The sequence below is a fragment of the Melospiza melodia genome, chromosome 2 (assembly GCF_035770615.1).
Source record: "Melospiza melodia melodia isolate bMelMel2 chromosome 2, bMelMel2.pri, whole genome shotgun sequence".
Classification (NCBI taxonomy): domain Eukaryota; kingdom Metazoa; phylum Chordata; class Aves; order Passeriformes; family Passerellidae; genus Melospiza; species Melospiza melodia.
In genome coordinates, this window is record NC_086195.1 from 15,038,341 (window position 1) to 15,059,683 (window position 21,343).

Here is a 21,343-nt window from a genome sequence, read left to right on the forward strand (position 1 = left end):
CAAATAAGCCACTATAGTAAAGATTTGGACCACTGAAGAAGTGTCTGTACCATTGAAAAGAGATCCATTTATTGCAGAAAAGACCAAGCAAAACAGCATGAAGTGCTATTGACTTTTTCTGCCTTCTTGTTATTCAAGAGCAGTTAGCCAGCAATATATTGGAGGCAAAACCATAAATATCCTCTTTTATTTTAATTGCTACTGGTATTCTTCCTCATACTCGGGACAGCACTCAAAAAGCTCAAATAACTTTGAAGGAAACAAATTACAAGAGACAGGTCAGCTAATGGAAACCTGGGGAGGAGTGTCAGCAGCTGCATTACAGATTTCATGGGACACATCCAGACTATCCCAGTGCTCTCAGCTGAGCATCAATTGAATGGTGAGAGACCCAGCCCTAAAGGAGCCCCATGGCACAGGGCCTCTGTGCATGACAGCAACCACTCAACAGCAACAACAACTGCTCAACGCCGACTCCTGGGACCAGTCTGAAAGGATATCCTATAGTCAAACAGCATAAATTTCCAAAGATATATTTTTACTTACCAGTTTTACTTATAAACAATTTCTTTTCCAAAGGAAATCATTGCAGATTATCTTGGGAAAAGCTGCTTACGCTGCCAAGATATTTTGTTTGCTGTCTGTCTCGTGTTCTTTAGAAACCCACACACCATATTCTCCTAAAAGGCCTCCATTTCTTTCTGTTTACCACACTGGAAATTCCTCATTTTAAACTGACTGACATTCAGAAAACAGCCACACTACAAAGCTTAGCACAGCAAATCAGCCTGAAGTAGGTGTCTCACTGGACCAGGAACAGTATGGAGTCTTAATTTGTAAACTGGTTTCCACAGTCATAAATTAAATTGAAAAGATCTGGAAGATATATTCACAAATTATTACATAATTTAAATCAGCTCCTTTGCAGTGCTGAGATTTAGGAATGTTTGTGGAGTTTTGTTTTGTTGTTTTTATTTTAATTTATTGCTTCCTGCATGGTCACTCCCAGAAAGAAAAAAAAAAGCCAGCTGTATACCATTGTACTTCAGAGAAAGGAAAAGAAGCTTCTGGGTTCACCACCAACATTCACCACAGGTAATAAGCACTGAATTATGTGCCTCAGACCTCCAGCTCTGAACTGTTCACAAAAAGCCACTTGCTTTTCAGTGACAAGACAAAAGCCCTCCTAAAACCTTAATGGAGGTCATCAAATCAAGATGGAAAACTTCATCAGGAACACAAATAGCTTTGCAGGAAATATTATGGTATTTGGAAAACATTTAGTAACTCCTAGAGTTACTGCTATCTTGCCCTGACACGAGGCTGGAGCTGTTGCAGTTTGAGATTGCTTCTGTTCATACAACACAGGCCACAGCCAAATGATTCTTTCCATTTTGGAGAACTCCAAGAACTTCCTCATCAGAGGCCTCTTGGGCACCAGGAGTGTTAGCTCTTTAGTGAGGTACTTTTTAACAAGTGGTGTAGCTGAAAAGGAAAGGCTGGCTCCAGCCAGGAATGGTTAAGGGGAAGTAGTCATATATCAGTCCTCTCCAGAAAAGTTCTATAAGGAGTAGTTCTATAAGCAATTTTAACCTAAATATTACATGTCCCTTACCTAGGTTTGGATTATAACCCAAACCACAGGCCTCTGCTTTTGAGGTATTTTTGGCTCTACGATTATCTCCTTTACATTCCTCCACGACGCCTGAAATCCTGCTGAAGGTCACATCCAAGGAAAGACCTACCACTACTTTCTCCAGGCTGGAACTTTATTTATTTTGTATAGTCAGGAGATCAAAGCAAGTTACACATGTGGTTTGTGGATTCCTCTGAGCGCAGAAAAATAAACCCAAGTACCCTCAAACAACATATGGAAAAGAAATTAAAGAGGATATGATGATATGATTTTAGCTTGAATGCATCTTAAGACAGCCAGATAAACCCATGGGAGCATCATATACATATACATATTCCTACTCCATTATAAACCCAAATCTTAAAAAAACCCTACTTTTAACTATCACATTACGGTTTGGATATCTAGAAGAACCCCAAAATTAATATTTCTAATCCTGATCTTTTAATCAACCAGAGATATGCAGACAAAAAAATCTACCACCCAGTAGTCCTTAGCTATTTTGGATTGACCTACTACCATTTCCTCTTTAGAATTCCCTATTAAGGCACCAAAAACCTTCCCTGATACAGAAAATGTTCTACCCTTTTTGAAGCTGACACCTGAAAAGCTGTTTGCTCTTGTGAGTCTCAAAAAAGCGCCAAGAACACACCAAAAAAAAACCCCAAAAAGAGAAAACTAAACAAAACTGATAATTGCAAACACACACTAAAAGAAACAAAAAACAAACAAAACAAAACAAAACTACCAAACAAAGAAACCACAAACAAACAAAAACACCCAAAAGAAATAGAAAAAAAATGCTTTGTTCTCAAGCCCACTAACACCTAATGCAGGGCTCAGTACATTACATTACACAGCCACAACTACCTTTCATTGGTAAGACAAAATTAATTCTTACACTTGCTACTCATTATCTACTGGAAGATCTTCTTCTGCAGCAATTGCTCCTGAAAAAAAAAAAGTGTCCAGAATACTGAAGATACACTTGTGCAATCTGTGTAACAGGTCTTTGCCCAAAATCCCTTTTCTCTGGAACAGGAGTAGGCTCAGGAATATTCAGGGACCAAAAACAGATTAGATGTCTAAATAGTTTCTTTTAACTAACATAATTTTTTAATATATAGCCTGAATAAATGTCTCCATCTCTATCATACCATCAAAGAAAATCAAAAATGAAAAATATGTCTTTCTGCCAAGCCATGTTGTCATTTTAAGATTAATAGTTTTCTTTAATATGATAAATATTTCAGAGCATAGAACTTGCATAATGACCAGGTCTTTAAATACTGAGGTTTTTTTAATCTACTGAATGTCAAACAGGTATATTTACCATGTGGTACAAAGTTCTGCTAAGAGTTCTTGAGAAAGGAGAGATTAAATTTGCTTCCAAGGTCTATTCAGCCCTATAACTGTTTCTCTGTGCAGAAGTTCTTCCTCTTGTTAAAACTGCTAGCAAGGTTGTGGTCATACACAAATTAATAACTCAGTGTTGAGCTAATATATTGAGATAACGCAAGAGAAAACACAAATATACCTAGAGGCTGAAGTTATGCCTATTATTTCAGCTACCAATGCTTTCTATTTTCCTTTTTATTAATTACAAATAATATATTTTGGAAAGTTTATGAAGTTAAAAGTTAAGGAAGAAATGGGAAGTTTTATTTTAAAAACACTCCTGTACACCAACCAGCATTTCACATATTTTTGCCCCTATCTGTGCCAAGGGTCTCTTATTAAATAAATCTGTATAAACTCCCTTTATCTGATATAGAGTTTTCATTAAGCAAATGCTTCCCACTTGATGTTTCTTTCTTTGTCTTACATTTTTTCTAGCTATGTACTAGCAACTTCTAAAGGAACTGCAGAAAGAAAACCAAATAAAAATCTGGCTTAGCATGATGTCCTTGATTAGGACCTGCAAAAAGAGGAAATTAAGGATGACAGTGACAGCTTGCTACTCTATATTCAATTAAGACTGGCCTCTTTGTGGCTATGGTTCATGCAGGACGTGCACTTATCTAATACAGCCCAATTCTGGCAGCAGAACAATTAGAATGCAAAGAATAACTTAAAATAGGCTCTGGCAACATTATTTTTCCTTTCCTTGTGACATCTTCAGCAGACTTTAAACAAAAGTCTTGAGATCATGTACTGTGCTGAAAACCAAAACTCATATTCTGAACCCAAATGCAGCTTTTAATATACTTAATGATGTGAAAATTGGATACAATAAGACTGCAGAAAGCAATTGGAGAAGAGCTTTGGTGCCTACACAAAACAAAGAAAAACAAATGCTGTATTTAATCATGAAATTCTAAAACTGGCCTCTGTTCTGTGGTGAGCTCAAGCAGGATTCTTATGTCAATTATGTACTCAAGGTGGGCAAAGCTCAAGCACACCACCAACAATATTAAATCTTGCATGTCTCCCTTTTTCTGAATGACTGTCTTCTAGCCAAGACTGTAAGAATCTGGCAAGATTTTCCTACCTAACAATAATCATCACCCTTTCTCCCCAGCTGGCCTGCAGGGCTTCCTGCCGAGGTAGCCACACTGCAGAGTATAGCCTCAAGTCAAGTCACATGCAGATTAAAATACCTTTCTTCCTACACATTTCCACCCTGGAGCTATTTTTTCCTTTTTTTCCTCCAGAAACACATTCTTAAGCAACTTTCTGTTTCACTGATGATAGCTCAGGTACTTCAGCAGCAGCCTGAATGGCAGAGGGAAGGAAACCCAATACCCAAACAACCTCCATCTCCGGAAGCCTGAGAATTGCCTCTGCTGAGGGCTAGCTGTACTGGAAAATACCACCCTGGTTTGGCTTTATTACATTCTTTCCTGCTGTTGGTCACTGTTAGAGACAGCCTGCTGCCCTGGACTGATGATTGATTTTGGGACATTCTTAATTGCATGTGCTAAGCTCCTACACTCCAGTCTAACCGTCTACTTCAAGGGGGAAAGATTTAAATCCCCTTGTCTTTGCCTTTTGTTTTATAATCAATATAATTTCATCCATTCATTCTTAACTTGTAGAATTACCAAAATTCCCAGCAGTTCTATTCTTCCTCCCAAATTCTGTTTATGTTAAATTCATTATCTCTCAATGTAATTTTCAATTTTAAAAAAAGAAAAATATACTTAAAAGAGAACATCAAGTCAGGCTGTTGGGTGTTTTCCAGTGATGAGAACTGTGGAGATTTTTGGTCCTCTCAAACTCAGCCAATTAACAAGTTACAGTGACAAGACAACCAAATACTTTTAGAAATTATCTATTTACCCTTTAGTTTGAGGTCCACTTTGTGTCGCAGCCAGGGATAAACACCATAGTTGGACATATCTTCAGGAATGGGGTTATTATCTATCCAGCCATCACATGCAAATCGATAGAAGTTCTCACATGGATCTACAGATTGATTTATCTTGCTCAGGATGCTAGCAGCTGTAAAAAAAAATACCCCATAGATTTTGTGGAACACTTTTTTATAAATAGAGAATTAGGCAGGGCTACAGTCCAGAAATTATGATTAATGAGAAACAAACAAACAAACAAAAAAGACAAAATATCTGCAATGAATCTTCTTGAGAGACATAGAGCAATGACGACTGAACTTAGCACTACATGAACATGAGCTGCTGGAGCCAGGCACTTGAAGACAGGCTCTCCATTGTTGTCATGATAGAATTAATTGCCTGAGGAATTTAGTAGTGATACATATTAAGTAGATTGTGATTAGCATTTCAGTAACCATGCAGTGTTTACCTCTAGCTGAATACTGCACAAGAAAACAAATCAAATTCTGATCTACCATTCATTGAAAAAGATTGTCAGCATTTTCAGCTCCATTTTTCAGCTCCATTTTCCTTACCAGTTACTATTGTCAGTGAAAGAGAGGTGGTAAGAGAGAGATCAGTCTGACAAGTCCAAGACTCAGTAGCTTTTCAATACACAATCATAAAACCATAAAATAGTTTGGCTCGGAAGGAACCCTTAAAGGTCACCTAGTCCAACCTTCTAAAAAAGTAGGGACATCATCAACTAAACCAAGTTGCTCAGTCCCATCCAATCTGACCTTGAACACCTCCAGAATGGGGCATTCACAACTTCTATGAGTGATTTGTGCCAGTGTTTCACCATCCTCACCTAAAAATTTTCTTCCATATAACTAGTCTGAATCTACCCTCTTTTTATATAAAATCATATAAAATGTGTGCCAGATCTGGTACAAAAGCATCTCTCTGCTTAACAATACCCTTGCTAGTTTTCTGATAACTGGAAAGGAAGCAACAAAATCTTCCTGAAGGTCTAGTCACTCAAAGTCACTCAACATTTTTTTTCCTATTAAAAAAAAAGAAAATAACCCCTCTGGGAAACTTTGAGTCAACCTAGTTAGACTAGTAGAATTAGACCAAATTAAAATGCGAATTTTAATTGTACAAAATAAACAAAACAGAAGCAACTTGAGGACTGACTTTCTAAAAAGTTTGGGATTGTCGTTCTTTCTCCCTCATTAACTGAGCTTTCTGAGTAAAATGTATAATGGGAAAAAAATTAAATGGTACAAATATCTCATTAACATACTATAATCATGATATAATTGAGAAGATAAAATTGCTGCTTACCAGCTTCAATGCATTCTGCAGTCAAACAGTACTGTTGCTTCGGATGAAACTTTATAAGACCTTGGCTAACTGCAAAATAGAAAACCATAATGAGATCATTTGCAATGAATTTTGACAGCTGCAGCCAAATGTTGTGTACTCAATCATTCCAATATCAGTGCAGCCTCTGGTCCCAGTGCCTCTCTGACTGCACTGATTTAGAGCACTTAGAATGTATATTAAGTAAATATTTAGAATATATATTATGTAAATACTGCAGTTTGTACAAATAACTTTCCCCTCCTAGTGCTGCTTTCTCCTTGCCCCTCTTTGCTCACAGGCAGCACAGAGCAAGGGCTGTCTGTGCACAGTGCCTGGAGCAGCATCACTTCAGCCCTACTCCCTGACAGTGAGCACCACCACATACAAACAATTCACATTGTTATCATCCTCCAGAGCTTGGAAATACAGGAGAACAGGATGGCTAGGCTCAGAAGGGACCTTAAAGATCCTCTAATTCCAATGCTCTGCCATGGGCAGAGACCTTGCACAGGACCAGGCTGCACCTTCCACGGTTGGAAATGCACCACGGGGCAGCCTCCCCACCCTCTGCAGGGCTTCCAGAGCTCCCCTGAGCTGTGCTGCCCACCCTGCCCTGCAGCAGCACTGCCCTGCCCAGCACAACCCAGCACCTACAGGACCCTCCCAGGGCCTCCTCATTCCAGCCTGGAACAGAGCAGACTGCAATGGGCACAAGGATAGCTGTGCTTTATAGGGCACAACCCAGGTTCTGTCTGAATTGTCTTGTAAGTTTTGTAATTGCATTTGCTTCCCAAAGCCTTGCTGAGAAGAGCTATGAAATTTTCAGTTAATTTCGCTCATCTTTTAAAAACATGTATTACAACTGCCACTGAAATTTAAGCACAGGAATTGCTAATTTCAGACACTGCTCTCAGGCAGCAAATATGCAGATAATTAATACTTGCGTTTAGGAAGGGAGAATCCCAAGGGATAGGTGAAATAGCTCTCACTAGATGTGCTCAGTAGGCATAAAGAAATGTCTCATTGTACCCATTATCTTAATAACAGTCCCTGGCAAAAACAAAAAAAGCAAATAACACTGAATGAAAAAACCCAACAATGGAATATATTATGGTACCATAGCTTTAACAGTGCTGATAGTTCTAAAGCAATTTCTGCTGTAATTATATGTTGTTTTAAAGTGATAGAAAAATTTGAAATTTCATTTCAGCCCAGGAAAATTTTTTTGCAAAACGTCCTAAAGCTAGAATTGAATAAAAAGCTCTTTCCTCTCTTCCAGTCTCACAGTTTTAATGGCAATTAATAGCAGAAATGGCTGGATTTCAATCCAAGTTTCTCAAAAAATGGGTATGTAAAACTATTTCTGGACAGCTTTTCCGCAGCTTTCATTGGTTTAGTGAAACACAACACCTCAAACACCTCTGTCAATTAGCCAAGAAATACACAAGATTTTGAGGCATGCAAAGGTTGTAATTGGAATATTGAAAACCAGGAGAAAATAGAGAAGTGGAGATCTCCAGAATATGATTTTGAGCCACTACAAAGATGAACTACAAATAATAGATACTGTCCCTTTTAATTAAGTGCTGCACTCCTCCCAACTCACCTTTTCCCCTGATTAGAATTTAGTCCTTTAGAATCCATCCAGGTCTTGAATGCTTGCTAGACTTTTTTCTCAACAAAGCAGAGAAAGGAGGGAAAAGCCCAGACATAATTTCATGCTTAATCTGAGGCAGCCCTTGTGCTTTTGATACTTCTGAACAAACACAAAATACCATTTCAATGGGACACCTACAATTTTATAATTAGAATAAATTTTTGGTAGTAACATTTCCATTTTAAATAACAGCTAATTTTGACAGAAAAAACTTTGCACAGTTTTTTTCTCTTGCCTTTTTTATTGTTAAGATAACTAATCACAAAATTATTACTTAAGAGTCATCGTTATAACCCTCAGCATCCTAGCTTCCTCCTTGATAAGCCCGTTTCCAGATTGTTAAGCAAATGCACTCCACAACTGAGTTTAAAAAAATAAATCTATAAGGGAAAAGGAAAATAATACAAATGTACAGATGGAAATAAGGTGAATGTTCCACCAAGTCTGTAGAAGAGGCTCTCAAATTGAGATTCAAAGCTGCCTGACTTCTCACCCAAGGACACTGGAGAGCAATCTGGTTCCTCCAAGGAGGGGGTGGCTCCTGTCCTGTCACAGGACTCCCACCAGAGTGCCACAGGCAGGACCCCAGCAATGCTCCCCACTGGAGTCACAGGGAGATCACAGCCAGCACGAGCAAGGAACAGTAATTAACAATACCTGATTCTCCCACATCTTCCTTAGACTTGTAGGAACTATGAGAAGAAGAGAGCAGGAGAAAGCTACTTTTCACTCCTCAGGCTGGAAAATTAATTTCAGGTGTATCAGAAACAATAAGTTTTGCAGACTAAATGAGAATTGAAGAAAAAAGAACATCTTGAGGCGCCTGAAGTGTTTAATATGGACAGAAAGAATGATGTCCATTTCTACAGTTAAATAAAACTTAAAAAAAAAAATTAGCTCAAACTTACAAACAAAACCATGTCACAATGAAGTGTGGAAACATCTAATTGAAAAAATGTTAAACCACAACAATTTAACTTTTTTTCCTTGGTTCTTTAGGTTGGAAATTTCAGACCATTTCCAAAGAAATCCTAAAAGCATTTTGGCTGTCCCAAGGCCAGCATTTTTATTTTCTTAGCAGTTATGCCAATGAAAATTTTGATATTGAATTGCTGCCTACAGAACATGCCACAGGCACACTTGGAAAACTGTCTGCAAGAATCAATATATTTGCCTGAATTTTCACACTTGCCTATGGATAAAGCAGTTCTATCTCTGAGAAGCTGTGATGGTAAACGTCAATTCCTTTTATTGCTCTAAGCAACAAACAAACAAATCTAGTGAAGGTAAAAAGAAATAAGGTCTCTCCATTATTACTCCCTGGTGTTTATACTGCATTTTTTAAGGGAAAAACTTTTTTCTTTTATCTAGAAATTAGAAGATTCAAACTCACTCATGGTTATAAAAAGTTTACTTGAATGGGATCACTGACACAGGAGTTGTTTTCCTGCAAATGTGGCAGAAATTGCTCAAGAGCAAAAGAGCTCTAACCAAGAGTGAGCCTGTTGCTTTAAATATTCTATGGAAAACCTGACATTGTTTTGTGACTGCAAACAAAGCAGATCTTTCAAACAAGATTATAAAGGATTGGATGAAAGAAAAAGATACACTTAGAGGCAAGATTTCCACCAATCTGGGGAAATCTGTGTTGGTCTAAAGAAACAAAAAGTTGGGCAGAATTGCTCCAAAAGAGGATCCAACTCTGCAAAGTTCTTACAGGATAAAACACAGTTTCCTCTTTGCTTGGAGTTTCTGGGCATATTTATACTTCTACACATAATTTCAAAAGTGTACGCATATGCTTTCAAGTTATGCTAACAAAACCAATCTACAGTTAATTCCAAATCTGGGAGAGGAAAAACTATTTCCTTCTTAGTTGCATCTAGTTACAGCTTATATATCTAACAAAAATATTTCAATTTCATCCTAGATGCACTCTTTATGACTTTTGTAAAGGCAACTTTGCAATTCATCATAGAAGAACAGAAAGATCTAAAATATGTGCACACATATGCACTATTGAAGATTTCTACAGGGGTTTTAGTCAAGCCCTAAATGAAAACCAAATGAAGGAAAACTCTAAAAGATTCCATAAAATGCACGCACTACACAGATTCATTTTCAGGAAACAGAGAATATTATTCCACATCAGTCACAACCACTGAATCCGTAATCAGCATAATCTCACCTGCTTCTCTCTGTCCTGTGGAAGAACCCAAGTCTGGTCAGAACACATTCAACTGAGTATCCAAATTTAAATTCAGCATTCAAAATGTTACATGAGTTCCCATTGCATCCCCCAGCTCTAGCATTCCCACAACAAGAACTCCTTTACTGACACATATCCCCTCCAGGATAAATATAAAAAGAGGGGAAAGAAAAAGATATTTAGATTTTCACCGAAAGACATTGTGAGACACAAACACGGGCACCCAGCAGGCAGGCTGGAGGTTGTGCTCAGGTTAGTGTCAGGGCTTTCACTTACCCAAGAAAAGAGCGGTGCCAAGCACGACAGTGCCGCTCACAAAGACACCGAGGGCGATCCGAGTGGCTTTGCTGCCTGCTCCCCTGGCCTCAGAGACTGTCTCTCCTTCCATCAGGACAGCTCGGGAGGTGCTTGCTCTCTCAGAAGTCTGGTTTTCCCCTGCTGCTGTGTCAGTGTTTAAAATGTTCACAAACTGTGCCCATGTGCTCTCCTCCTCCTCCTCTTCTCTCCTATTTAAAACTCCAGGTTTCTGTCATGAACCATTTCCTAGGCACTTCCTGCTCTCTGCCTCTCAAAGCAAAATCACATGGAAAATAGTGGCTGTGTCCTACGTTGTGCTCTGCCCAGGAGGAGGAAAGGCAAGCAGTGGCCACAGTTAGTGCAGCCCTTGCTGCCTGTAGGAGCCAAGTGCTCAGCAGTCCCCCTTATCAGGGGTTCCCAACACGAGCATTTCACAACGTCGCTGAACAGATGTTTTAACTATTCAAAGGGCTGCACACCCTCCCCAATCAAAGCAGGATTGCTGACAACTTCTACAAACACAAGTCTGATGGAAGGGTTTTTTTTTCCCCCTTGCACTTATTTAAAAAGACTAATTATCTGCTGACTAAAGTTTTCTCCTTTCAAACCATTGCTGCTGCATCATTTGGCTTCAGAAGAGGTACCCACTCAGCAGACAAATCCCTTTTTAAAGCTTCCTAAGAACTCTTAGAATATCATGTAGCATTTTATTTCGGGAATTTGGTATGTGACACTGTGTGCCAAAAATCACAGTCAAGCAGCACAAAGCAATAATCAGCCAACCTACAGAAAAGTTCTGCTTTAAAAGCTAGATCTGTTTTTTTCTAGGCAAGATATTTCAGTGCTTGCTGGTACACAACACATTTTAAGAGATGATCCTATGCTTCCAAGTCAAGTACTACTATAAGCTTAGTGGAAAAGTATCTATTTGGCACTTGAAGATGGTAGGGGATTAAAAAAAATATCTTTTTTATATAGATTTCTCAGTGGAGTAAACTTGGAGTCCCCTCAATTTAGCAAACATTCTCCATTCATCAAGTAAAAAAATAGCCATTTCAGGGCGAATTCTCTGAGCTGAGTGTGACATTCAGCCCTTTGAGGAGCTCTTGCTTTCTCGAGAGCTGGACTCTCACACTAAACGTAAGGAGGCAGGGAGAGGCAGCACCAGGCTCATGTTCTCACCAGTTTATGTTACTGAGTTACTTACTTTCATGAGGACTAAAAAGTCCTTATCTCAGCCCCCAACCATCCTGATAATAAGTTGCACAAGTAGAGAGAGAAGAAAGACATACACGTGTCACAAAATGTGTGTAATGGCAGTTATCAGCCTGGAGACTGAAACCTTTTTCCATGTGAGTACCTGCACACAAGTTGTCCTGGATATCATATCAACCTAAAGGGAAAGCCCACTTTACCTAGAAGAAGACTTAGAGTTTGAAGGTCCTGAAATCCAAACTTCTCATCCCCCTCTACTGCCTTGTTGGTGCCCTGCAAACAAAATGCCCTGAGTTCCTATTCCTGTCCCTCTTCACCAGGAAGTTCCAAGAGGGCATTCCCTGCTTGATGCAGAACAGGAAAAAAACATTTGCTTCTTTTCACCTGCCTATTGTCCCACATATAACCCATATTTTGACATCCATCAGCTGAGGCAAGAGAGGGAAATGATGCTGCTGAACCAGGAGGACCACATGTCTCCCACCATAGAAATTCCCAGTCATGTGTGAATGACTCCATGGGTGTGAGCAGATATCTGGTTATAAAAAGTACTCAGCACAAGACTGTTACCAGCACAGGTCTGGGAAGGTATTTGTGTGACATTGGTGCAATTTAGTCCCCATATCAGAAATCACTATGATCTCAAAGGGGCTGCCAAAAGGGCAGGGTTTTTACAGAAAATGCATGGACACCATGAGATCTCAACACCTAATCCACTGTATCCATGACCTGAACACTGAGTAAACCTCAGAAGGACCTTTGACAACTATTTGCTGTTGGTTACCTGACCTGCTGTTGCTTTTTCTACTGAACCCCAAATACTGAGCTATTAGACCTATTCATATCATCAGCTTTATGTCCCCCCAACCAACACTGAATTATCATATGCTTACTTAATTACCCCAGAATTTTTAAATTTCAGTTTCTTCCCCTTTGAGAAGTACTTGTATGTACTGACCATCATGCGCTTTCGGTGTTTCACTAGCAGGATTTTGCTTTCATCAATTGTTGCACATAGGTAACGCCTTATAAAATAAGGGCCTTGTAAAATCATGGCTCAGGCCTGATACTTCAGCTAAATAGGAGGGAACTATGGGAGAGTGACTCATCTGGAATAGGGATGAAGAGATGTGAGAGATGTGAGAGATGTGCTGCGTGACGGCTGCATTGTCCACATCATGCTGTTTAGTGGTTGGCTGACTTGGGATTGTTGTACCTTACCTTTACTAGGTAAACTGATAAATGGCTAACTGCTTTAAAAGGCCTGGTTTTGCAATAAAGCAGCTCTCCTTTGCACTGCCTGGGGACTCTGCATCACTCTACATTGGCACAACTGAGCCCTTTCTAGGACAACATCAAGCCAGAAACTAAGAACAGCTTTCAACAGACAAAGCAGCAACCTGTTATTTGTCTTTGGAAATCTGTGTCAGGGGAAAAGGGAAAGATAGGGAAAGAGCAGGGAGAAGCTGGACAATTCATTCCCCTCTCCCAAACACAAGAAGGTGAGGACTATGGGAACATCGAGCTACCCCAACAAAATCGAGCAAGTTCCAACTACACAAGTCCTCTGGTGAGTCAGCTCCAAGCAGCACCTAATCCTTTTGTGGCAAGAAAAATCACAAATCAGTTGTCAGCAACAGAATTACTTTTCCATGTTTGGGTTTGTGGGCTTATTTACACTGTGGCATAGTATAAAGTGTCCTTTCCTCTGGCTGTAGAGCCTGCCTGTAGTCAATAAACCATCTTGGTTTCTCCAGCATGTACAGAACTATGAAATTACAGCTAAACCATAAACAGCTGCAGGCAGCAGCTGCAGAGGTCCATTTCTGGCAGTGTTTGAAAAGGTGCACAGAGCACATGTGAGTAAGTTCCTGATGTTGATGATCTGTGACAGAAGCTTGTGGAATTTAATTCTTGTTTTTGATGAGCGTTCTAGGATTTGGTTGCCTTGCTCTTCCCAAGTCCAGCAGCTCTTTGGCAGGTACAGGATACATGGCCACACCTCCTGCTGGAACTGCTAACAGCACTCCTGGCCATTGCAGCCCAATAAGGCACTTAATGAGGCTGTGCAAAGACTCTGCTAAACATTCATAAAACATTGAACAGACATAAGGGGCAAAAAAGCAATAACTAAATGCTACATGCTCCAAACCACGCTTCATTCACTCAGAATTCTATCTGAACCAAGATCCCACTCAAACAATGGGATCACTCTAGCACTTGTAACAGAGCCAGGACAATGCATAAACAATTCTATCCATGGTCATATGTCAGAGCTGGCCAACCCTCTGGAACGTGCTCTGGGCTGAACCACAGCAAGTGTCCCAGCCTCTAGAAAAGGTCTGTCTGTGAATATGTGTGTGTGTATGCACATGAATGTACACTCACAACCACACACGAGTGTGTGTTATCCTGCTCTTCCACAAGCAGACACAATTCTCACTTCCAGCCATTATGTCAGAGTCAGACAAGAGCATTATCAAAGCTAAAACCAATAGCACCATGTCAGCTTCACCTCATATAGCTTGGCCCAAGAAAGTGAGGTTTGATTATTCAATTGATCAACAAAATCACACATATTGCCCAGTTTTCACTGGAACAGTCCAAACCAGTTGCATAGGTGTTGGTGAATGTCTGGAACAGCAAAACAGCCTGAGGACAGCACATAGCCAGCCCAAGCTTGCTTAAAGAACCTGCGTGCAATGAGCCTGAGTGCTGTAAAATATTTCATCTTTCTGGCATTTAGATAACTTCAAAACATATTAAAACAGTCACTGATACTTTTTATAAAAAGAGAAAAAAATCCCAGTTCAATTCTAGATGTAAACCCCAATGTAATACAGATAAAACATCTTAGGTTACACCAACACATGAGTTACAGACATTGCCTCAGAGGACACTGTCCTCATGTGCACATTAAACACTTGTCCTACCTGAGAGGTTCCTAAAGTACATTAGTGCAAGTACAGCTTATCAGAAGCAGTCCACAATCACAGCATCACAGCTTTGGTGATGTACTATTGAGCATTTTTAGCCCATGGTAAAAGGAAAACACAGTCACCGTCACACTGATGGAAGCAGAGACACCAGATACAGCTTGAGTGGCTTCCTCACAGAACAGAGCTATATGCTGGCTTCATTGAAAGAGATTAATTAGTGTGGGTCAGAGTAAAGGCTGTATTCCACCCCATTTCACCCTGGGCCTTGAACTGGTTTTTTGGACTATGCAGCTGTTGTAGCCAGAACTGGGCTTTATGTACACAAAGCGAACTCGAGAAAAGCCCAACATGTTGCATTTGGAGACAGCTTGACCAGTTTTCATCAGATCTCTGAATTTTATAAATTACACTCCCTTGGCTACAAAAGCTGCCAAATTTCTGTACAGCAGCCAACAGAAACCACACACTGGCACTAATTCATGTCCTTTATTCATGGGACAAATACAGCTGGAAATAAATGACTCTATTGTTTTCCACTGGTCCAGCCACATCACAGAAGGCCTCAGTGCATCTGTGAGAATGTGGATCATTAATTAGGAGTCAATACTGAGCCAACAGGATTTGCAGGGCTCCAAACACTGCTGGTGGCAAGCTTCTCCACTAACTATAACTGCAACTGTAAGGAGAACACCCTGCAAAGCAGAAAACTTTGTTCTCCAACATTTAATACCCAAATCAATTTTTTCTTTTTCTATTCCAAGTAGACTAAGCTATTCTCATTACTCCAAAAGCAATTTTTCCCTTCTGCAGGAAACATTGCATTCTCTGACCAAGAGGTGCTTATATCTAACGCAAACAGCAACTGACTATGAAACCAAACATCTGGGATGATTAAAGTTACGCCACTTAAGTTTGCAAGCTTTTTATTTGCTTCTTTTGAAAAAGCACTTTAATGAAGCAATGCATATGTTCTCAAGCAGAAGGAACTGCTTTAGGTCTTCCAGCAATTTTTTGTCAAGAAGCACATTAAATTCTGGCTAAACCAAACACTACTTCTCCTAAAGACCACATTCTCACTACAGCCAGAGAGTGTTTACACTCAGCCATCACATGGGCATCCTTCCCATCTGTCATCCTGCTGCAGAGATTAAACAAGGGTGCATGCTGACATGGGCTGTAGAATGGCATTTCAGTTGGGGATTAAGAAATATACAAAATACCCTGGCATAACTCAGAGCAAATTTTTGGTTTTTTTCATATAGTCAAACTATGTATATAGGCTGTAAAGACACTGAAAAAGACATTGCTGGGAAATATCATTTTTCCAGTGGCTACAGCTGTAGGTACAGGGAAATAGAACACAAATAAGTATCTGTTGTTTCCTTGAAATATTGCATCATTCCACCAGGGCTTTACTCACTTATTTTGCTTTGTCCAGATGTTTGCTGGCAGCTGTCAAAGTCTCTTTTTATGAGTGGAAGCAAAAAGCTTGGTTACCAAGGGGTTTGTGTCCCATGGATGAATTTTCAGGTGTGCAATGAGACACACATTCACCAGCATTTTAAATTAAAAGAGGAGGAAAGCCACCAGCCCTGTATGTGGCTGCTTTCAGCATCTGCCAAAGACATCCCTCCACTGTGAGCTCCTGTCTCTCAGAGAAGCACGACTGCCCCTGCAGAAGCAATGGTTTCTGCCTGCTCTCCCACTTGGATCTCCAGCAGCACAGATCTGTCTTTGGCAGCACCAGAGCTCAGAGCTGCAGCCAGGAGCAGAGCAATTGCTCCACAGAGGTGCCACTGAACAGTAACAGGCACTCTGTCACCGCTATCTACTCAGAGCCTGCTTGTGATAACTTTTGTAGGAAACAAAAGAAAGTGAAGCGGAGGATCCTCCAAGTGCTTTAAGGCCAAGGCAGTAGAGCTCAGCAGTCCCATCAGGCACAAGCTCTGGTGAAAGCTTTCTCACTCAGGGGCTGTTGGATCACATCCCTCTGTATAACAAATGCACCTGACCACGGGCTGGTAGCAGAAATAAGAGATCTTTTCATCCAGGCAAAGACTTGTCAGAATTAATGTCTTTGAACCCAAATCCCTTCTGTCAAATTTGACTGAAGCTGGCTGACAAGATCTAGCGTTACTTACCAAGGCTGGGTGAGAGAGAGGGGATACAGAGACAGGAAAGCACAACTGCATAACCTCTGTTTTCAGAAGAAATCAGCATGGAGGAAAAAAAACCACAAAAAACCCAAAAAAACCCCAAGAAAACCAACAACAAAAAAACCCCACCCACAAACCTGAAAAATCAAATCCTGCTCTTCCAGGGCATTGCTACAACCAGCTCAGGGTCTTACTGAAGTTAGTTTTATTTCAAAGTATTTTATTCCACTGAGCTCTTTTCCTTCATTTCAAAATGAGATTAAAATTCACTTTGCACACAGCTGAAAGCCAGAAAAATCTCACATTAAATATGATGTCCTAAATAAAACGCCCCTTGACAATGTGAGATTTTGTGTGTATTAATTCAGTGGAGGTATCTCTAGACATTTCTCATCTTGTCCTCATCTTGGTGCAATTCCAGTAACTATGTATGTATCTAATAACGCTAAGCAGCAGCCCCTCAGCAGAACTGAAATGTGTTTAGTCAGCGAGTTCTCTGGAAAAGGGAGACCAGAGTCGGATCAGGGTGAAACCACAGCATGAGGCCCCATGGGACAGGATCATCGAGACCAAACATTTGCTTTCCTGAAGCTGCAGAAATCCTCAAAAATCAGTTAGGCACCAACTATAATTATCTTTACAAGTCAAATTGCTATGTCTCTGACAGGCCTTAAGTTTCCAACATCTCTATTTCAAATAAAGGTTTGTTGTCTTTACTATTAACACAAGGTTTTAGAACAGAATAAGGATTTCTGTACTATTAAACATACCCAAACTACTTGTTAGATCTACAGATCAAAAGTTGATCATTACATGGTATTTCTCCCCATAAATTTTCACTAACCTAAGAACAAGTAGCTGGACTAGGGAAACTGATGAAAGGGCCTCAGTATGGCTCTAACTAGCTACTCTTAGACATTTAAATAACCATGCAAAGGAATTAGCAATACTGTTAGCAAAGTTAATGACAAAAATAGTCATGACCAAGCTTGCTTAAAGGGAAGGAAAATTATGCTGATCAAAGCCAAATCCTTTTCTACAACTTGCAGAAAAAATCATGCTCTTCTGAAAAAGTTTCCTTAACTTCTTCAATATGCACTTCCCAAGAAAATGACAGAATCTTAGTCCACTAAAAGATGCTGATAAATTCATAGGTTTTTAATAATTTAATGCTGTTTCTGTTGAGAGTTCTTTGAAATTGCTGCAAACACAATCAACCTCTTCCTTAGTTGAATTGGTTGACTGAAATGGGACATTAATTATCCAACTTTAAAACAATCCTCAAGTAAAATTTCCATGATGATTGTGCTTTTAATAAAAAAGTGAAAGATGTGATGTGTTTTGCAATTTGGACTACCAACAGAATGTAGATTGGCCAGGGCATAATCACAGCATCTGCTTTACCTGAGCAAAAGTCTACAGACTGACAGTAAGTTTCTAAAAACAACCTAGGAGTATCATGGCTTTTGAAGCAGCAATTAATGAGAGGAAATAAGAACCCTGAGAGGCATAGTCCATCTCCCCAAAGCAGAGCAAAAGCACTCACAGCCAGACTACATCTGGACTAAGACACACAAAAGAATTTCCTACTGGCTTCCCAAACCTTAGCTCCTCACCTGGGTACAGCCTCCAGCATGTTCAGGGCAGCTCGGGACAGAAGAACACTGGGAAGACCTTGATGAGAATTCCCATGTGCCAGGAGCATCAGAGAGATCAGGATCCCAGGCTGTGCTGCAGCCAGCCAGAATGCGGTCCCATGGCCCAGGATACCAACTGTGTTAAGTGAAAACCCTCCATTTCCTCATAGGACTTTCTTACACTTCCTAGAGGCTCAGACCTGCTCCTCTCACACAGGCCTTTTCTAACCTTCTCTGGTTCCAAGTCTTTCCCTGCAAAAGCAGTCTGAAAATGCAGTGCCATGTTTCTGCTTTTTAGCAAGGTGCTGACTGTTGCTGAAATTAATTCATTCCCTTTGCTGTCACTACTCCCACTGTTCAGAGCACCAGAACACATTACCAGGAATGATGCAAATGCAGCTCACTTCACTCTGAGTCAATCAGACAAACTCACACTCCTGTCTAGGCTTTCACAGTGTGATGCCATGACTACATTTTCTTGGGACATTGAAGCCTTTGCCTTTGGAAAACACACTCTCAAGAGGTATGGAATGCTTTCAACCTCATTTCATAAAAACATTTATGGCTTGCTGCTTTTATTTTAACTACATTTTTTTCTTCCCTATATCTGGGCATAAAAGCAACGATAAAACATAATTTTAAGCTAAATAAAATACTGAATGAAACTCATCCATTGTTGCATGAATCTGGATGCACTATAAAATGTTTAAAGCTATTCAAATGCATTTTGATCAGCATGACATAAAATGCATTTTAGTGTGTTTGAAGTTCAGATATATTTGAGTATCATTTGTTCACAACTAAATGCTTAAAAATGGCCACATTTCTGTTCACTGGAAAACTATTTACTCACTGCCACCAGACAGCCAAGCAGGTGCTGGAAAGCCAGGTCACAAACATGATCCAGACTTAGACCATGTTGTTCTGCTCTCCCAAATAATGCAAGCTCAGTACAGAAAAACACTTCTACTGGATGAAGGAACTCACCACGGCCGACAAGGTACCCTGCCACTGTAACTCACTGAGCAGGGTTTTGCCTTTGTGATAGCATGTAACAGCATTCCTTGTGCAAAGGTATCTAAAAACATATTGCTGATTTTGCTTGTAGTAAAAATGAAATTAAATAATGGGCCTCACATTTCTTTTTTTTTAAAGAACAGGCCAAAGAAGGTCAAGAGCAAGGAAGCCCACACTGCACAAAATGGGTGCTGTTCCCATATTCTTTAAAAAAATTCCTTATAAGTAGTATTACCATATTTTTAATCTAATTCTCAAAACACAAAAAAAAACCAGTCCGTGTAACCAAAATCAACTGGGACAGCCAAATTACTGACATAAAATTTTATTTAAAAGTTTAGAAGGTATGAATGGCAACAAGAAACCAAAAAAACAACACATCCCCCTACAAAGCCACACCAACACTAAAGTACTAACACAGATAAAGCTTTTAATTCCCACTAGATCAAAGTTACTAGCTCACCTTTTATGTGCTGTCTAAAGTTCAAATGATTTGAAACTTCTGGATGACTGAAATCAGAATACCATAGAATATCTTTAGTTGGAAGGGACCCATAAGTAATTCAGTAGATAGGGTCAGAGAAAAGAAAAAAACAAGAGGTAGCCCCCTTAACAACTCCTCTCCCTATTTCTAAAGCAAGTATAAAGCATGGTGCTCTGCAGCCTTTACTTCAAGCATTTTTCCCTACACCTGGTGTGGCTTGCTTCTCAATCCCACCACCAGTTCCCAATCCTGCTCACCACTGAGGTCTGCCAGCATATGAGGAGCCAGACAGGTCTACGTGAAGCACTGGCAGCTTTTTTGTCCACTCATTTCAGGAGTGTAGCTCAGCAACATCAGTTTCCCATTTACCTTTAACATGTCTGCTTGTTTGTTTTTAACCCTCTTGGTTTGTCACATGGCCATGGGAGAGCTCCCTGAAACTCTCATGCCAGATGGGACAACACAGGGTGAGGCCAAAGCAATGAGAGGGCAGAGAGAGCTGGGAGCATTCATATGGCACAGCTAGTGGAAAAAATGACTCTACAGCAACCCTCACCCATAAGCTGTAGCATTGGGGGGACTGGGTTAAACAGACCTCAGAAAACACTCCAGTCAAGAAAGTCTGAAATATTTATCTTTGAGAAATTACAGCTAATTAAATTTCCATACATCTCATAATCATTTGCAGCACTTCTAGAAACAGAAGTTTAGAGGGACAGGGGACAAGATGGACTCTACCCTCCAGTTTCTGCAAACCTAAGGGTTAGGTCTGTATTGGGAACAAGCCCTTAAAATAGTTCTAGCACAGCCCCTAGGCTGAAGACACACTGCAATAGAAAGGTTTGGCAGTAGTTTGGCTCTTTAGATTTAGCTCAAGAGAACAACCTTTCATTGTTCCAGAAGTTCCAAAAGTTGTTCATATTTTCATGCCTCCAGGCTAAGTAGTCAGCAACTTGAAAATGGTTTGGACTCCTCAGTTTTAATGAGGCTGTCTCTTGCCCTACTTACCCAGAAGAGCACTAAATTCCTCTCTTGTTTTCCCAGTCGTACCTAATGTATCACCTGTTTTTTTAAAGGTTGAAGGCGTTCCAGGGAGACCTAAGAAAAATGTCCATCCTGCAGGCCTCCAAGAGAGGTGGTGAATGCCTCAAGCCTGTCAGCATTTAAGAGTCATTTGGGTAATGCCCTTTAACAGCATGCTCTAATTTTTGGTCACTCTGAAGTGGTCAGGAAGTTGGGCTAGATACTTCTTTTTGCTCTACATGTTCCTTTCAGCTGTGCTTCTGTTCCCTCATCATTTTTACCAGTTACCAACTTAGTCCAATATGTTGCCAGTTAAAAATGCAGGGAAGTGAGCAACAAAGATTAAACACCTCTCACACCTCATCTTTTTTCTTGGGCTCAAATTCACTCCTGCCCCTTCCTTGCCCCACTTCCCTGAGAGGTGCAA

General features: G+C 40.1%; 1 protein-coding gene across 1 annotated transcript in view; it reads right to left on the bottom strand.

Moving 5' to 3' along the window:
* The window catches only part of PHEX (phosphate regulating endopeptidase X-linked), a 95,784-nt gene extending 84,726 nt beyond the window's left edge, over window positions 1–11,058 (bottom strand). The window contains exons 1-3 of the mRNA XM_063182458.1: window positions 10,425–11,058; window positions 6,262–6,330; window positions 4,919–5,080 (exon numbers count right to left, since the gene is read on the bottom strand). Coding sequence (XP_063038528.1) covers window positions 4,919–5,080; window positions 6,262–6,330; window positions 10,425–10,536 — 343 coding nt within the window. The 5' untranslated portion in view covers window positions 10,537–11,058. The remainder of the gene's footprint in view (window positions 1–4,918; window positions 5,081–6,261; window positions 6,331–10,424) is intronic.
* Window positions 11,059–21,343: the final 10,285 nt, after the last annotated feature.